At 47.7% G+C, this 12,182-nt stretch overlaps 1 protein-coding gene across 1 annotated transcript; it reads left to right on the plus strand.

Annotated features, from left to right (window-relative positions):
• The first annotated feature begins 7,145 nt into the window (after positions 1-7,145).
• On the plus strand, positions 7,146-10,584 carry MIP (major intrinsic protein of lens fiber). The gene is made up of 4 exons (XM_060113050.1): positions 7,146-7,505; positions 7,975-8,139; positions 8,569-8,649; positions 10,399-10,584. Exons 1-4 carry the CDS (start codon positions 7,146-7,148, stop codon positions 10,582-10,584), a joined length of 792 nt encoding a protein of 263 aa, XP_059969033.1.
• Positions 10,585-12,182: the final 1,598 nt, after the last annotated feature.

Below are 12,182 nucleotides of genomic sequence, written 5' to 3' on the forward strand. Positions count from 1 at the left end.
AAGAGAGGTTTCTATTCTTTTCAAGCCTAGGAGGAAAGGCGTGAAGGTGACATTTCCTTCAGTAAAGTCCTGCTCTGTCAATACTTTGCATTTTGGTAGTAATGAGAGAAGAGTTCCAGGACTGTGTTTCTGTAGGATTTCTCCCTCGGTTCCCCTTGGTCCTGAGAGCTGAAGCAATCACTGCACATCCCTCACGCTGTCACTTAGACACAACTCTATTACTTTATTCCCTGCTCAGGGTATAGTGTCTTACCTGTCATCGCTTGCATTGTTTCACTTTTACATACTGACGATCCATCTGATAAACTCACCCTCATTCTGATGATTTACCTGCCTCGTTGCTAATGAACAAGTAATTAACTCTTTAACATTTCCATGCATAATAATTAGGAAGTGATAGAATTTTACCTGACAGAAGAAAGAGGAAGAGACATTCAAGGTACAGGGAACAGCTTAGACTAAAGCACTGGGTTATGAAACAGTGGGTGTTTGAGGAACAACAAGGAGCACAGTATTGCCAGAGTTTCACGCTAGGGAGATACGGAGAGCAGTTAGAAAAGTTGAGGCTGGATGTTGAAGAGTCATGTATGCCCTGATAAGAATGTCTTTCAGGCATTCAGGAGCTGTTGAAGGGAACACAGGGAAGTGACAAATTACAGGTACTTTTACAAACATCAAGCTGACAGCAACATGGAGAATGAATTGGAGGGGATGAGACTAGAAACTGTTAAGCAGGGTCCAAGGCCACTAGAGTTAGGTGGGACATGGTGTGGGCTCAGCTATCCAAGAGGTAGAACTGATAGAACTTTGGTGACTGTTAGATGGGAGTGAGAGGATGGGGGAAGGAAAATTGATACATAGGTTTCTGACAACCTATGAAGGGATACAGAAGGAAAAGCATGTTTGGATGGGGGAAAGTAATTAGTTCAGTTTTGGACAGGCTGAATTTGTGGTCAGCAGGACACCCAAGTAGGTAAAGCGTTCCGTAGATATATGGATATAAATTTCAAGGGAGGAGATGACTTAGATGAAGTCATCCAAGGAGAGGGTGTAAACTAGAGTAATTAGGGAATAAACTGAAGGTGCAATCCAAGGGAATACCAGTATCTGAGATAACACATATGAAGTGCTTGGAACAGGACCTGACCCATAGTGAGCATTGGTCTGCCTGGCTTGGAGTTGTATCTGACTCCACAGGAAAGAAAGTAGTGAAGGAGGAAAGGACAGGATAGGCCGGTGTATTTACTCTTTATTTCTTGGATTACCCCATTTCTAACATGTGGGGGCCCTGGTCTTTTCCAAGTGCTATGAGTGGGAGAGGGATGATGCACTCAGAGCTTGGTGATTGTTCTGGGCTTTGCCAGGAGTCAACAGTCAGCAAAGCATAACCAGAGAAAGAGAGAGAAGGGGGGCCATCAGGAGCTAGCCAAAGGGGCTGCTAGCTTGTGCTATGCTGGGGCCTTTGTCCTACTGAAACTGTCCACACAATGGCCCTGGGTTACATGCTGACCTGGCACTCTAAATATGGGGCTGGGATAGAGATTCCACATGGTAGAAGCAGAGATGGATGGTCACCCAGCCCCTCAGGACCATATCGCTGTTCAACCACATTGTAATTGTTAGAGAGGGTGGTCAATACTAAATAATCATAAATCATGTTTATATCTGATTAATTCATGAATCAGTTCATTTATACTTTAAGGCAGCCAACTTGTGTATATTGCTTGGACATATCTCATCTGATCCTCGTACAATCTTGTATGGTCAGTAAAGTAGATATTTTTATGGAACTCAAACTTGGGTTATTCTTTAGGTCCTGGTGATACGGGCTGGCTAGGGAGTAGCTTCAGAAAGGTAGTGGGTAATCACACGGGACCAACTGTGGAGAAATGAAGCAAGACCAATAGCTCTGCCTGAAGATTCCCTAAGCTTTATAGACTCACTTGATCCCTAGTAGTATGGATTATGCTTCCTATGGCACCTCTATGGGACAGAAATGGGGCCTTCTTTATTGAAGAGGGGAGTAAACTTAGGATCACTAGCTCCAGGAATATAAATAGGTTGAAAGGCTGATGGTTAGTAACCAAGAGATAATCAAGTGTAGAGCTAGATGAGACTCCAGGATGATTACTACCACAAGCCAGTAAGACTTAAAATAACTCTGTAACTACCCCAAGTTTCTTACTTTACAAATCCCTTTTATCCATTTCTGCAGTTCCTAGTGGAAAAAACTTCAAAAATGTTTATATGTTTTCTTAAGGCCAGAAGAGAGAAAGGTGGAGAATCTAGAAGTAAACTTTGTTGGCAATCCTTGAAAAGAGCCCCAAATACAAGAATAGAGTAGAGTGGTAGCAAAAAAGTGAACAAACTAGCCAGAAAAGAAGCCAAAGATGAACTAGGGTGTGTCCTGGGTGATCCCGAGTGCTGACCCCAAGAATCCCCTGCACTCCCAGGCAATTCCTCACAGGTGCTTTCCGTTGCCCATTCCAGTGGCCCAAGTGCTCTTTCAGCATTGGTACCTTTTCACTGGTTGACTCCGTTTCTGGTGAGGGATGGGAATGGCCTTACCTCCCCTTCCCCAGAATTCTTTTCATTGTCTTCCAGATCCACACATTAGCTTTCCTCTTTACCTCTCTGGCTCCTGAAACCCAGGTTCATAGAGATGATTAGGGAGTGAAAGAATGAGTCCTTTCACTGTGAGTACCTCTGGTTGACTGAAGCCATTATAAGCTCCTGCCCCTCACTCAGTGAGGCTGGGGTCGAAGGGCTAAAGAGGAAGAAAAGCTTGGTAGGAGAGAGAAGCGCCGAGGCTGGGGAGAGTGGATGCCTAGGTGTGAGAATGTGTGAGTACAAATGTCGAAGGCTACCTTGGGAAGGGCACTGACTGGGGTTAGGGGTGGCAGGTTGAGGGATGAGGCTCCTCTGTATTGGCTGAAGGAAGGAGATGAGGGATGTTCCCTGACACAGGAGCGGAGCTCTCATCTCTCTGGCTGCCTCTTTCTCCAGCACCTGAAACAATTGCTCCTCATCTCCCAACTCCACCCACCTAGACCTAGAATAGCCGTCTCCAAACTGGAGCAGGACACCCAACAGAGACTCCAGACCAGGCTGGCAAAATGGTGACCTGGGTGGTCAGATTCCTGGAGAGAGGAGAAACCACCATCTTTTTCTATAGACTCCATCCTTCTCCCATTGAAGCCAAGACATTTCCTCTTCTCCGACATTAAATTCCAGTCCAGGGACTTCCCTGGTTGTCCAGTGGTAAAGAATCCGCCTTCCAATGCAGGGGACGCTTGTTCGATCCCTGGTCAGGAAACTAAGATCCCACATGCTGCAGGGCAACTAAGCCCGTGCCACAACTACTGAGCTCACAAGCCTCAGCGAGAGAGCCCACGTGCTGCAAACTACAGAGCCCACGCGCCCTGGAGCCCGCACGCCACAACAAAAGATCTCGCTTGCTGCAACAAAGATCCCACGTGCCGCAACTAAGACCCAACGCAGCCAAGAAAATAAAGAAAAGAAAATAAATAAATATAAAAATATTTTGCCTCAGAATTTTAAAAAATAGTAAAACAAAAAATAAATCCCAGTCCAACCAAGGGGGCCTTATTCTCTGATCACTTCCTTATTCTGTCTCTTAATCCTTCTTCCTTCCTTTCACATCAAGTGGTTGGGGGTCAGTAGGTACAGAATGAAGAGGCTGAGGCCTGGTTGGGAGAGTTTGTTAAAGGGGATGGGGACAGAGAGAGGTTAAGGAGGAGAGGGGTGGGAGAACAGGGGGGAGAAGACAGCATGATCTTGCCGCCTTCCCTTCTCCTTCCTCTCCCCCAAGACCTACAGAGCTGGCGGTTTTGGAGAGGTATTGGCTGAAGGCCTGGATACCCTGACCTTTATGGGGTTTGTCCTTAGGGCATCATGCCCCAGTGGGAGCTCCGGGTCAGGCACAGTCCCTCACCCCCTGCCTGGAGGGTGGTGAGCCTGGCACAGGTTTTTGGTGAGGTCAGTGGGGCCCAGACAAATCCGTCCCTGCCTCTGGCACTGTTCTGGGCCCAATGGCTTGACCCTTTCCAGCGGGTATCCTATGTTCTGGCCGAGACACAGCAGCCATCCTGGCCTCAGTCCTCCTCTACCTGGTACTGCCATGGGTGACTGCAGCCTAGCTGGTCTCTCAGGTAAGCAGCAGCCCCTCTCCCTGAGTAAGACAACATTAGGTAGTTAAGGAGGGTGGATGGCTAGGACTTTACGGAATGAACAAAAGAGGGGGCAGCCCTGCTCTGTGCATCCTCTCATTAAGCCACTTGCAATACGATGCAATAGGCCAATGAGTTAGGCTCAGCAACTCAGGAATTTGGGTGACTTGCTGCAGATTCTGCTCAAAGCTGCCTTTGTGGATAGATGGTGGGAGCTGTGGGCCAGTGGGAGGGATGTATGTGTCCTCCACCCCTGGTCTTAGCACCTCTGGTCCCTTCCAGATGAGCAAGAGGAGTTATATAGGCCAGGGCCAGGGCATAGAGTTCTTCTCCACTTTCCAGTTTGCTGTGGCTCACCAGCAGGTAGACCAGGCAGGCTGGCAGTGGGTTCCTCAGTGACTTCTGGAGGACTGGCATAGATAAGAACCCCACCCATACCAAGCAGCAGTCTTGGGGAAGGCTGGGTTCCATTCCTCAAGGGAGACACAGCTTTTTTTTTTTTTCCTTCAGGAGGCTAGGCTAATAGAAAACATTGTGTATGCTAATTACATGTAAAGATATGCAAAAATTCATGTGAGATTTTGAGAGCTCATCCCTAGTTTGAAAGTTTGGCATTCAGCTAAGTAGGGAGGCTGATGTGAAAGGAAATGGGCTGGGGTTCAGTTCTCCATGGGGTTCTTATCAACATCTGATAAAGAGTAAAGGCTTCCCTGGTGGCTCAGTGGTTAAGAATCTGCCTGCCAATGCAGGGGACAGAGGTTTGAGCCCTGGTCCGGTAAGATGCCACATGCCACGGAGCAACTAAGCCCGTGTGCCACAACTACTGAGCCTGTGCTCTAGAGCCCGTGAGCCACAACTACGGAGCACACATGCCACAACTACTGAGCCTGGGCGCCTAGGGCCCGTGCTCCGCAACAAGAGAAGCCACTGCAATGAGAAGCCCGCACACCGCAACAAAGAGTAGCCCCCGCTCTCAGCAACTAGAGAAAGCCCGTTGCACAGCAACGAAGACCCAACACAGCCAAAATTAATTAATTAATTAATTAATTTTTAAAAAGAGTGAAGGAGCGAGGTTGGTAGCTCCAAATAAGGAAATTTAACCATTTTATTTGGTGTCTACAAGGGCACCAAATTAGCTGCTCTTTGCTCTTCTATTCCTTACTATAAGAGGCTATAGGGTTAATGGTTCCTGTTGATAAAACCCTCATCAAATGGCTCCAATTTATTAAGTGCTTTATTCTGTGCCAGGCACCATCCTGGGCTTGTACCTACATTACCTTATTTGATCCAGAGAAAAACTGAGGCTCAGAGAGCTTACATTAATTTATTCAACAAATACTTATTTACTGCATACTGTGTGTCAAGCATGGGGTTTGTATGCAAATCAACAAGTCCCTGCCCTCCTGGAGTTTGTATCTAGTGGGGTAACTTCCCCACCTAGAAAGTGGTAAAGCCAGGATTTTTGTTGTTACTGCTATTCTTTATGGATTTCAAGTGCACAGAATAGTCCTTTGTTCATGACATCCCCTTCTCAATAGCCTATATGTGGCTCCCAATTCCTGTGTTTCACACAGGAACAGCTTGTGATCTCTGTGACTTGCCACGATGTGGAGATGGTGGAGCCTATCAGTGTGTCCCATTCTGCCTTCTCCGCCACCACACAGCCCCCATCTCTAGATCCCAAGTCCCTCACTAAGCCTGTCCACAACTGAACCTCTTTCCCCAAGCTTTTCTTCCCCATCTTGTCCTTTCCTCTCTCCTTGACCAGCCTGCTTCCCCAGATACTCACACCCCCAGACCTTTCCCTAGGCATAGAGATTTAGGACCCCAGTGTCCTGATCACAGCCAGTTTAGGAGGAATTAGACACTCCCATTGCTTCATAGGCATGACTCAGTTTCCTTCCTCTCAGTACTTCCTGCTACGATCTTAGTTAGGAAAGATGAAGTACAAACTGAGTCTGAGGTTTAACTACTCACCCCTTTTCCCCTCCTCAGCTCCCCAACCCCACTCTCAGCCTATCCATGGAAGATAGCATTTTCCTGCTCTCTATCTCTGTGGTTTAAAAGACCAGCCTGGGAATTCCCTGGCGGTCCAGTCCAGTGGTTAGGATTCCAAGCTTCCACTGCAGGGGGCACAGGTTCAATGCCTGGTCTGGGAACTAAGACCCTGAAAGCTGTGCGGTGTGGTAAAAAATAAATGGATAGATAGATAGATAGATAGATAGATAGTTAGTTAGATAATAAAAATAAAAGGCCAGGCTGAGGGTTTGGAAAGGGAGGTGCTGGCATGGGTCAGGGGGAGGGAACCCAGGCTCAGAGAAAGCCAGACGCAGCAGAACTATTCTGTCCCAGAGCTGCAGGGTCCACAGATTCCAGCCCAAACCAGCCAATGGGAGAAGGTCCTCTAATCCCAGAGAACTAAAGGATTCTCTTCAGCTATCCAACTTCCCTGCTGGACCCCACTCCTGATCCCCACCCCCACCCTTACCCCGGCTTGTTCAGAGGAACCTGGAGGCCCCCAGGAGCAGTCTCATACTCCATGAAGTGAACTCAGCTCCACTAACCTCCCAAGCAGAGTTGAGGAATGTTCTAATGTAGATGTCAGTCAGGACTATGAACCCCAACTTTGACTTGAAGAGAAAGGCAGATTCCTCCAGTTCCCCTGTTCTTGGTCCTTTTCTCTCAGAGCCTGACATGAGCCCTGACCCTATCCCCACCCTCACACCCATGGCTGTGCTCATCTCCCAGTTGAGGAGGGAGGGGAAAATACAGCAGCTTTATCCGATGCACAAGAGTGGTCCCAGCCCTCCGCAGCTGTGAAGGGGTTAAGAGGCTGGGCCAGCCACCTCAGCCTGCCCCTCCCAGGGATTAAAAGTCCTCTATAAAGGGAGCTGTCCATCCAGATCAGGCCAGGGGGGTATCAGGGACCCAGGCATTGTGCCTATCCCCCCTGCCATGTGGGAACTGCGGTCAGCCTCCTTCTGGAGGGCCATATCTGCTGAGTTCTTTGCCACCCTCTTCTATGTCTTCTTCGGGCTAGGGGCCTCACTGCGTTGGGCCCCTGGACCACTGCATATCTTGCAGGTGGCTTTGGCCTTTGGCCTGGCCCTGGCTACACTGGTGCAGGCTGTGGGCCACATCAGTGGAGCCCATGTCAATCCTGCTGTCACCTTCGCCTTCCTTGTGGGCTCCCAGATGTCCCTGCTCCGTGCCTTATGCTACATGGCAGCCCAACTCCTGGGAGCCGTGGCTGGGGCCGCCGTGCTGTACAGTGTTACCCCGACTGCCGTCCGAGGAAACCTAGCACTTAACACGGTAATGGTTGGCTGAGTGGGGCTGGGGGAAACTGGTGCCCTGACTTCTTTCCTGAAGTGCAGGTAGATCAGTTCCCCAGGGGTCCGGGACAGTGTGTGTGTGTGTGTGTGTGTGTGTGTGTGTGTGTGTGTGTGTGTGTTCAGGGTGGGGAGGATCACAGGTGCTGTGGAGGGATAAGGAAGTCATAGAGCCCTGGACCTGAGTTCAGGTCTCAGCTTTTCTTCCAACTCCTGCAGGTTCTTGAAGAAACTTGTTTTACCTTATGGGGCCTCAGTTTCCTCATCCATATTAATGGGTGCATTTATTTCTACTATGAAGGAGTATTATTAGGAGAAATTAAGGAGCAAATACAATTACTATGAAAGAGGTTGTATTGGATGCCGTAAGGGGGTTCCTGCCGGGGAAGCCTTGAGTAGGTAAGGCTGTGGCAGCCCTAATGCACTGCCCCCCTTCTTCTTCCTTTGCCCAGTTGCACCCTGGGGTGAGTGTGGGCCAGGCCACCATAGTGGAGATCTTCCTGACGCTCCAGTTCGTGCTCTGCATCTTTGCCACATACGACGAGAGGCGGAATGGCCGCCTGGGCTCCGTGGCCCTGGCCGTTGGCTTCTCCCTCACCCTGGGGCACCTCTTTGGGGTAAGCAGGAGAGGGGAGCAACTTCTTGTTTAAGGATTCCTGGTCCCCCAAGCCTTTGTCGACTTTTAAGTATTCTTCCTGCCCACACCAAGGATCAAACCCGTGCCCCTGCGTTGGGAGCGTGGAGTCTTAACCACTGGACTGCCAGGGAAGTCCATCCTTGTGATGGCTTTATCTATCCTTCTTGACCCCAAGGTGGAAAGGCATGCATCACGGGTAGATGTGGGTTTTGCCAGGGGATCCATAGTCTGTCCCCAGATGGGGCATTAGTGACTTCACCCCACTGTGGGACTTCCATGCAGGTTGTTCTCCCCTACTTGCTGCTGGCTGGAGGCAAGGTGCCAACCCTTGGTGGGCAGGTGGGTGGTGGGAGAGAAGCCGGGGTGGAGTGGGCGGGAAGTGTCTCAGCTACAACTGTGTCTTTTGCAGATGTATTATACTGGTGCAGGCATGAACCCTGCCCGCTCCTTTGCTCCTGCCATTCTTACCAGAAACTTCACCAACCACTGGGTGAGTGAGAGGAGAAGGGCAAGATCCTGGGGCCCTCCTGCATGGGTGTGGACTGCAGGTTCCCAGGTTTGGTTCCTGCTTTCCATCTGGATGTGTTGACTGCTCTACCAACACTCAGCTAAGGGGGCTGCACAGAGTTTGCATGCCTGTGTGAGCAGGATTCATTATTTTGCTAGAAAGATAGGCTCTCGCTCATATTGTTCCTTCACTAGTTAGTTAGGGATTTTTACTAAGTATTCACTGGATTCCAAACTAGGAGCTATGAGGACAGAATACTGATCAGGAAGACAGAAGCTTCTACTCTCAGAGACCAGGATATGTATGAACACAAATGGGCCTGGGCTTCATCCCAGTTCTAGCACTTTACTAGCCTCATGTGTGACCATGACAAATAACTCAATCATTCTGCATCTCAGTTTCCTTAACTACAAAATGGGATGTTATGAGAAATAAATGTGAAAATTATATGTGTGAAATATTTAGCACAGAATCTGATATGGAATAAGTCCTCAATAAAAATTTAGCTATTTTTGTGTTGTTTGGCCATATACCAGCTAAACGTATGAAAATAATTCAAAAAACTTTTCAGAGTTGTACACCCATTTTCATGGCAGCATTATTTACGGGAGCCAAAATGTGGAAGCAATCCAAGTGTCCCTCACAGATGAATGGATAAACAAAATGTAGTATATACATACAATAAAATAGTATTCAGCCTTCAAAAGGAAGCAAATTCTATACATGCTATATACAACATGGAGGAATCTTCAGGACATTATGCTCAGTGAAATGATCCAATCAGAAAAAGACACATATTGGGGACTTCCCTGGTGGCGCAGTAGTTAAGAATCTGCCTGCCAATGCAGGGAACACAGGTTCGAGCCCTGGTCCGGGAAGATCCCTCATGCCGTGGAGCAACTAAGCCCGTACGCCACAACTGCTGAGCCTGCACTCTGGAGCCTGCGAGCCACGACTACTGAAGCCTGTGCGCCTAGAGCCCATACTCCGCAACAAGAGGAGCCACCACGATGAGAAGCCCACGTACCGCAATGAAGAATAGCCCCCGCTCGCCGCAACTAGAGAGGTCCCACAAGTTCCGCAACTAGAGAAAGCCCACAGGCAGCAAAAGACCCAGAAGCAGCCAAAAAAAAAAAAGAAAAAAGAAAAGAAAAAGACACATATTATATAATTCTACCTATACAAGGTATTTAGAGTAGTCAAATTTATTGAAACAAAGTAAAATGGTAGGTAACAGGGGCTGGGGAGAGGGGGAAATGGAGAGTTGTTTAATAGGTATAGAATTTCAGTTTTGCAAGATGAAAAAGTTCTGGAGATGGGCTGCACAACATGTATATAATTAACACTACTGAACTGTACAGTTAGAAATGGTTAAGATGGTAAATTTCATGTTATGTGTACTTTACCACAATTAAAAAGAAATTTTCAAAGCAATATGGAAACTAGTACAAACTGACAGCAAAAAATAGAATATACATGTGCTAAGAAGGTGTGGGATAAAGGTATAATTTAATGAGTCGGAAAAGAAATGGTAAGTTCTGTGGTGCAGGCAGTGCAGGAGTCTAAAGTTTTAAAATAAACAAAGAAACAAACACTGATTTCTGCTTAAATAGTGCCCAGCTGTATGTGCCAAGTGGAGGATGTCTGTTTTACAACAATGGGGTTGGAAAAAGAGCAGCCTTGCTCTTGGTCCCCTCCCCAAACCTGATTATTCCTTTCCTCTTCCTGCAGGTGTACTGGGTGGGCCCAATCATTGGAGCAGGCCTGGGCAGTCTCCTTTATGACTTTCTCCTCTTCCCCCGGCTCAAGAGTGTTTCTGAGAGACTGTCTATTCTCAAGGGTGCCAGGCCTAGTGACTCCAATGGACAACCAGAGGGCACAGGCGAACCTGTTGAACTGAAGACCCAGGCCCTGTAAAAGCTCCAGCTGAATAGAGGGAATAGGAAGCTTCTGGGTTTACATGGAGGGGCTGAGCCAGCCCCTGGATAAAGAAAGAGACTGTGGGGAGGGGCATGTACTTCTTTATTTTTAAATTTATGTGTGTGTTTTATTTTTTTGCCTTTTGCCGTGTGAAATCTTTCAAGTTGCATTCATGAGCTGTTTGGTGCAAACTTCCCTTCCTCCCCATCCCACCTCTCTTCGCCGCTGTGTGTGCATGATTGTGCGTATGACTGTGAGTGAATGTGACTGTGTCTGAGTTTTGGGGCATGGCATGAGAGGTAGGGAAGGGAAAAGAGGTGTCACCCTATACCTTCCTCTCCCAACCCAGTGTGGTAAGTACAGGGAACCAAGACCTTAAGTTTCTGGCCTTTACCCTGCTGCCAGTCAAGTGTATGGCTCTAGGTTTCTGAGGGAGCAGGGAAGCAGTTAGTTACTCCTCAGAGGAGGCAGATGGAGAGAAGTGGAGGAGACGAGGCATTCCAAGAGTTGGTAGAAGCAGCTGGGCGTGGTGGACGAAATGGAGGCATCAGCCCCAGATCAGGATGCCAAAAAGTTTTGGAGAAGTTAACCTGAGATTGTAACCTACTTATCTCAGAAATGCTTGCCCCAGGGACTTGAGTGGGGAAGTAGCTCTGAGAAAAGTGAACACTGGGGTGTGAACTGTTCTATAAATCCACATCAACCTATTTACATCCACTGGCTGGGTTTTGCATGCATTCTGGCATGATGGATCTCTTTGGAGGTCCTGGGCCACTGAGCTCCCAACCTAAGCAAAAGGTGGGTGAGCCTAGAATCTAGAAAAATTAAGTAGCTTAACTGTTCTGCCTGACACACCCGCAATGTGGCCTCCAAGCAGGTGGTACTTAAGACCAGAAGAGCTCCCTAAGGCCAAAACAGGAAACCTGATGCCTGGAGCAAATGCAGAGGTAGGGGTGGGGGACATAGGAGGGAGAGGATTTGACCCTCAGTTTTACTTTAGAGCAGCCCAAAACACTCTTCAAATGGCATCTTTCTGCTTTTATCACTAGTTCTATAGTCTTCTTTATTTTCCATTTTTGTGTGTGTCTTTTCACTTTTCTCTCACCTGTCCTTTCATCTTCAGCACATCTAACCCTTTACATGTCCCAGAAATTGATTCCTTCCATTCAAATTTTAATTATTCACAAGATATTATTTGTTTGATCCCTATTTTCTTTTGTTGTTGGGAAAATACACTCATCTCAACAGAAGCCAGAAGAGAACCTGACCTGACGATGAATATTTATGTTGACCTCTTCCTTTTAGGAGCCTCCTGCGTACTTCGCAAGCTTTAAACCTATACCTATAGTAAGACAGACACCCCAGCCCCGCAAAAGACCACTCTTCCACGTAGCTGAGCTCTCCATTTCCTCACAAATAAAGCCTAACTTTTCTAACTAACCTTGTTAAGACTTTGGAATAATCCACTTGACTAGGTGCAGGGGAAGAATGTTTGTAAATTCACCTCTAATCGGACTTAGATCCCAATTATCTTAAGTCAGAAGGAAATCCATTGTGCTGTGGTTTGGGGCTCTATATAAGGGATCGACTCAGAT

Source organism: Mesoplodon densirostris, chromosome 11 (genome assembly GCF_025265405.1).
Source record: "Mesoplodon densirostris isolate mMesDen1 chromosome 11, mMesDen1 primary haplotype, whole genome shotgun sequence".
Lineage (NCBI taxonomy): Eukaryota > Metazoa > Chordata > Mammalia > Artiodactyla > Ziphiidae > Mesoplodon > Mesoplodon densirostris.

Bases quoted from the DNA above. Each gene is read 5' to 3' on its own strand.
- MIP (XM_060113050.1), top strand. From the start codon at position 7,146: ATGTGGGAACTGCGGTCAGCCTCCTTCTGGAGGGCCATATCTGCTGAG. The intron at 7,506-7,974 runs GTAATGGTTGGC...TCCTTTGCCCAG, and splicing joins GAAACCTAGCACTTAACACG to TTGCACCCTGGGGTGAGTGT. The intron at 8,140-8,568 runs GTAAGCAGGAGA...TGTCTTTTGCAG, and splicing joins CCCTGGGGCACCTCTTTGGG to ATGTATTATACTGGTGCAGG.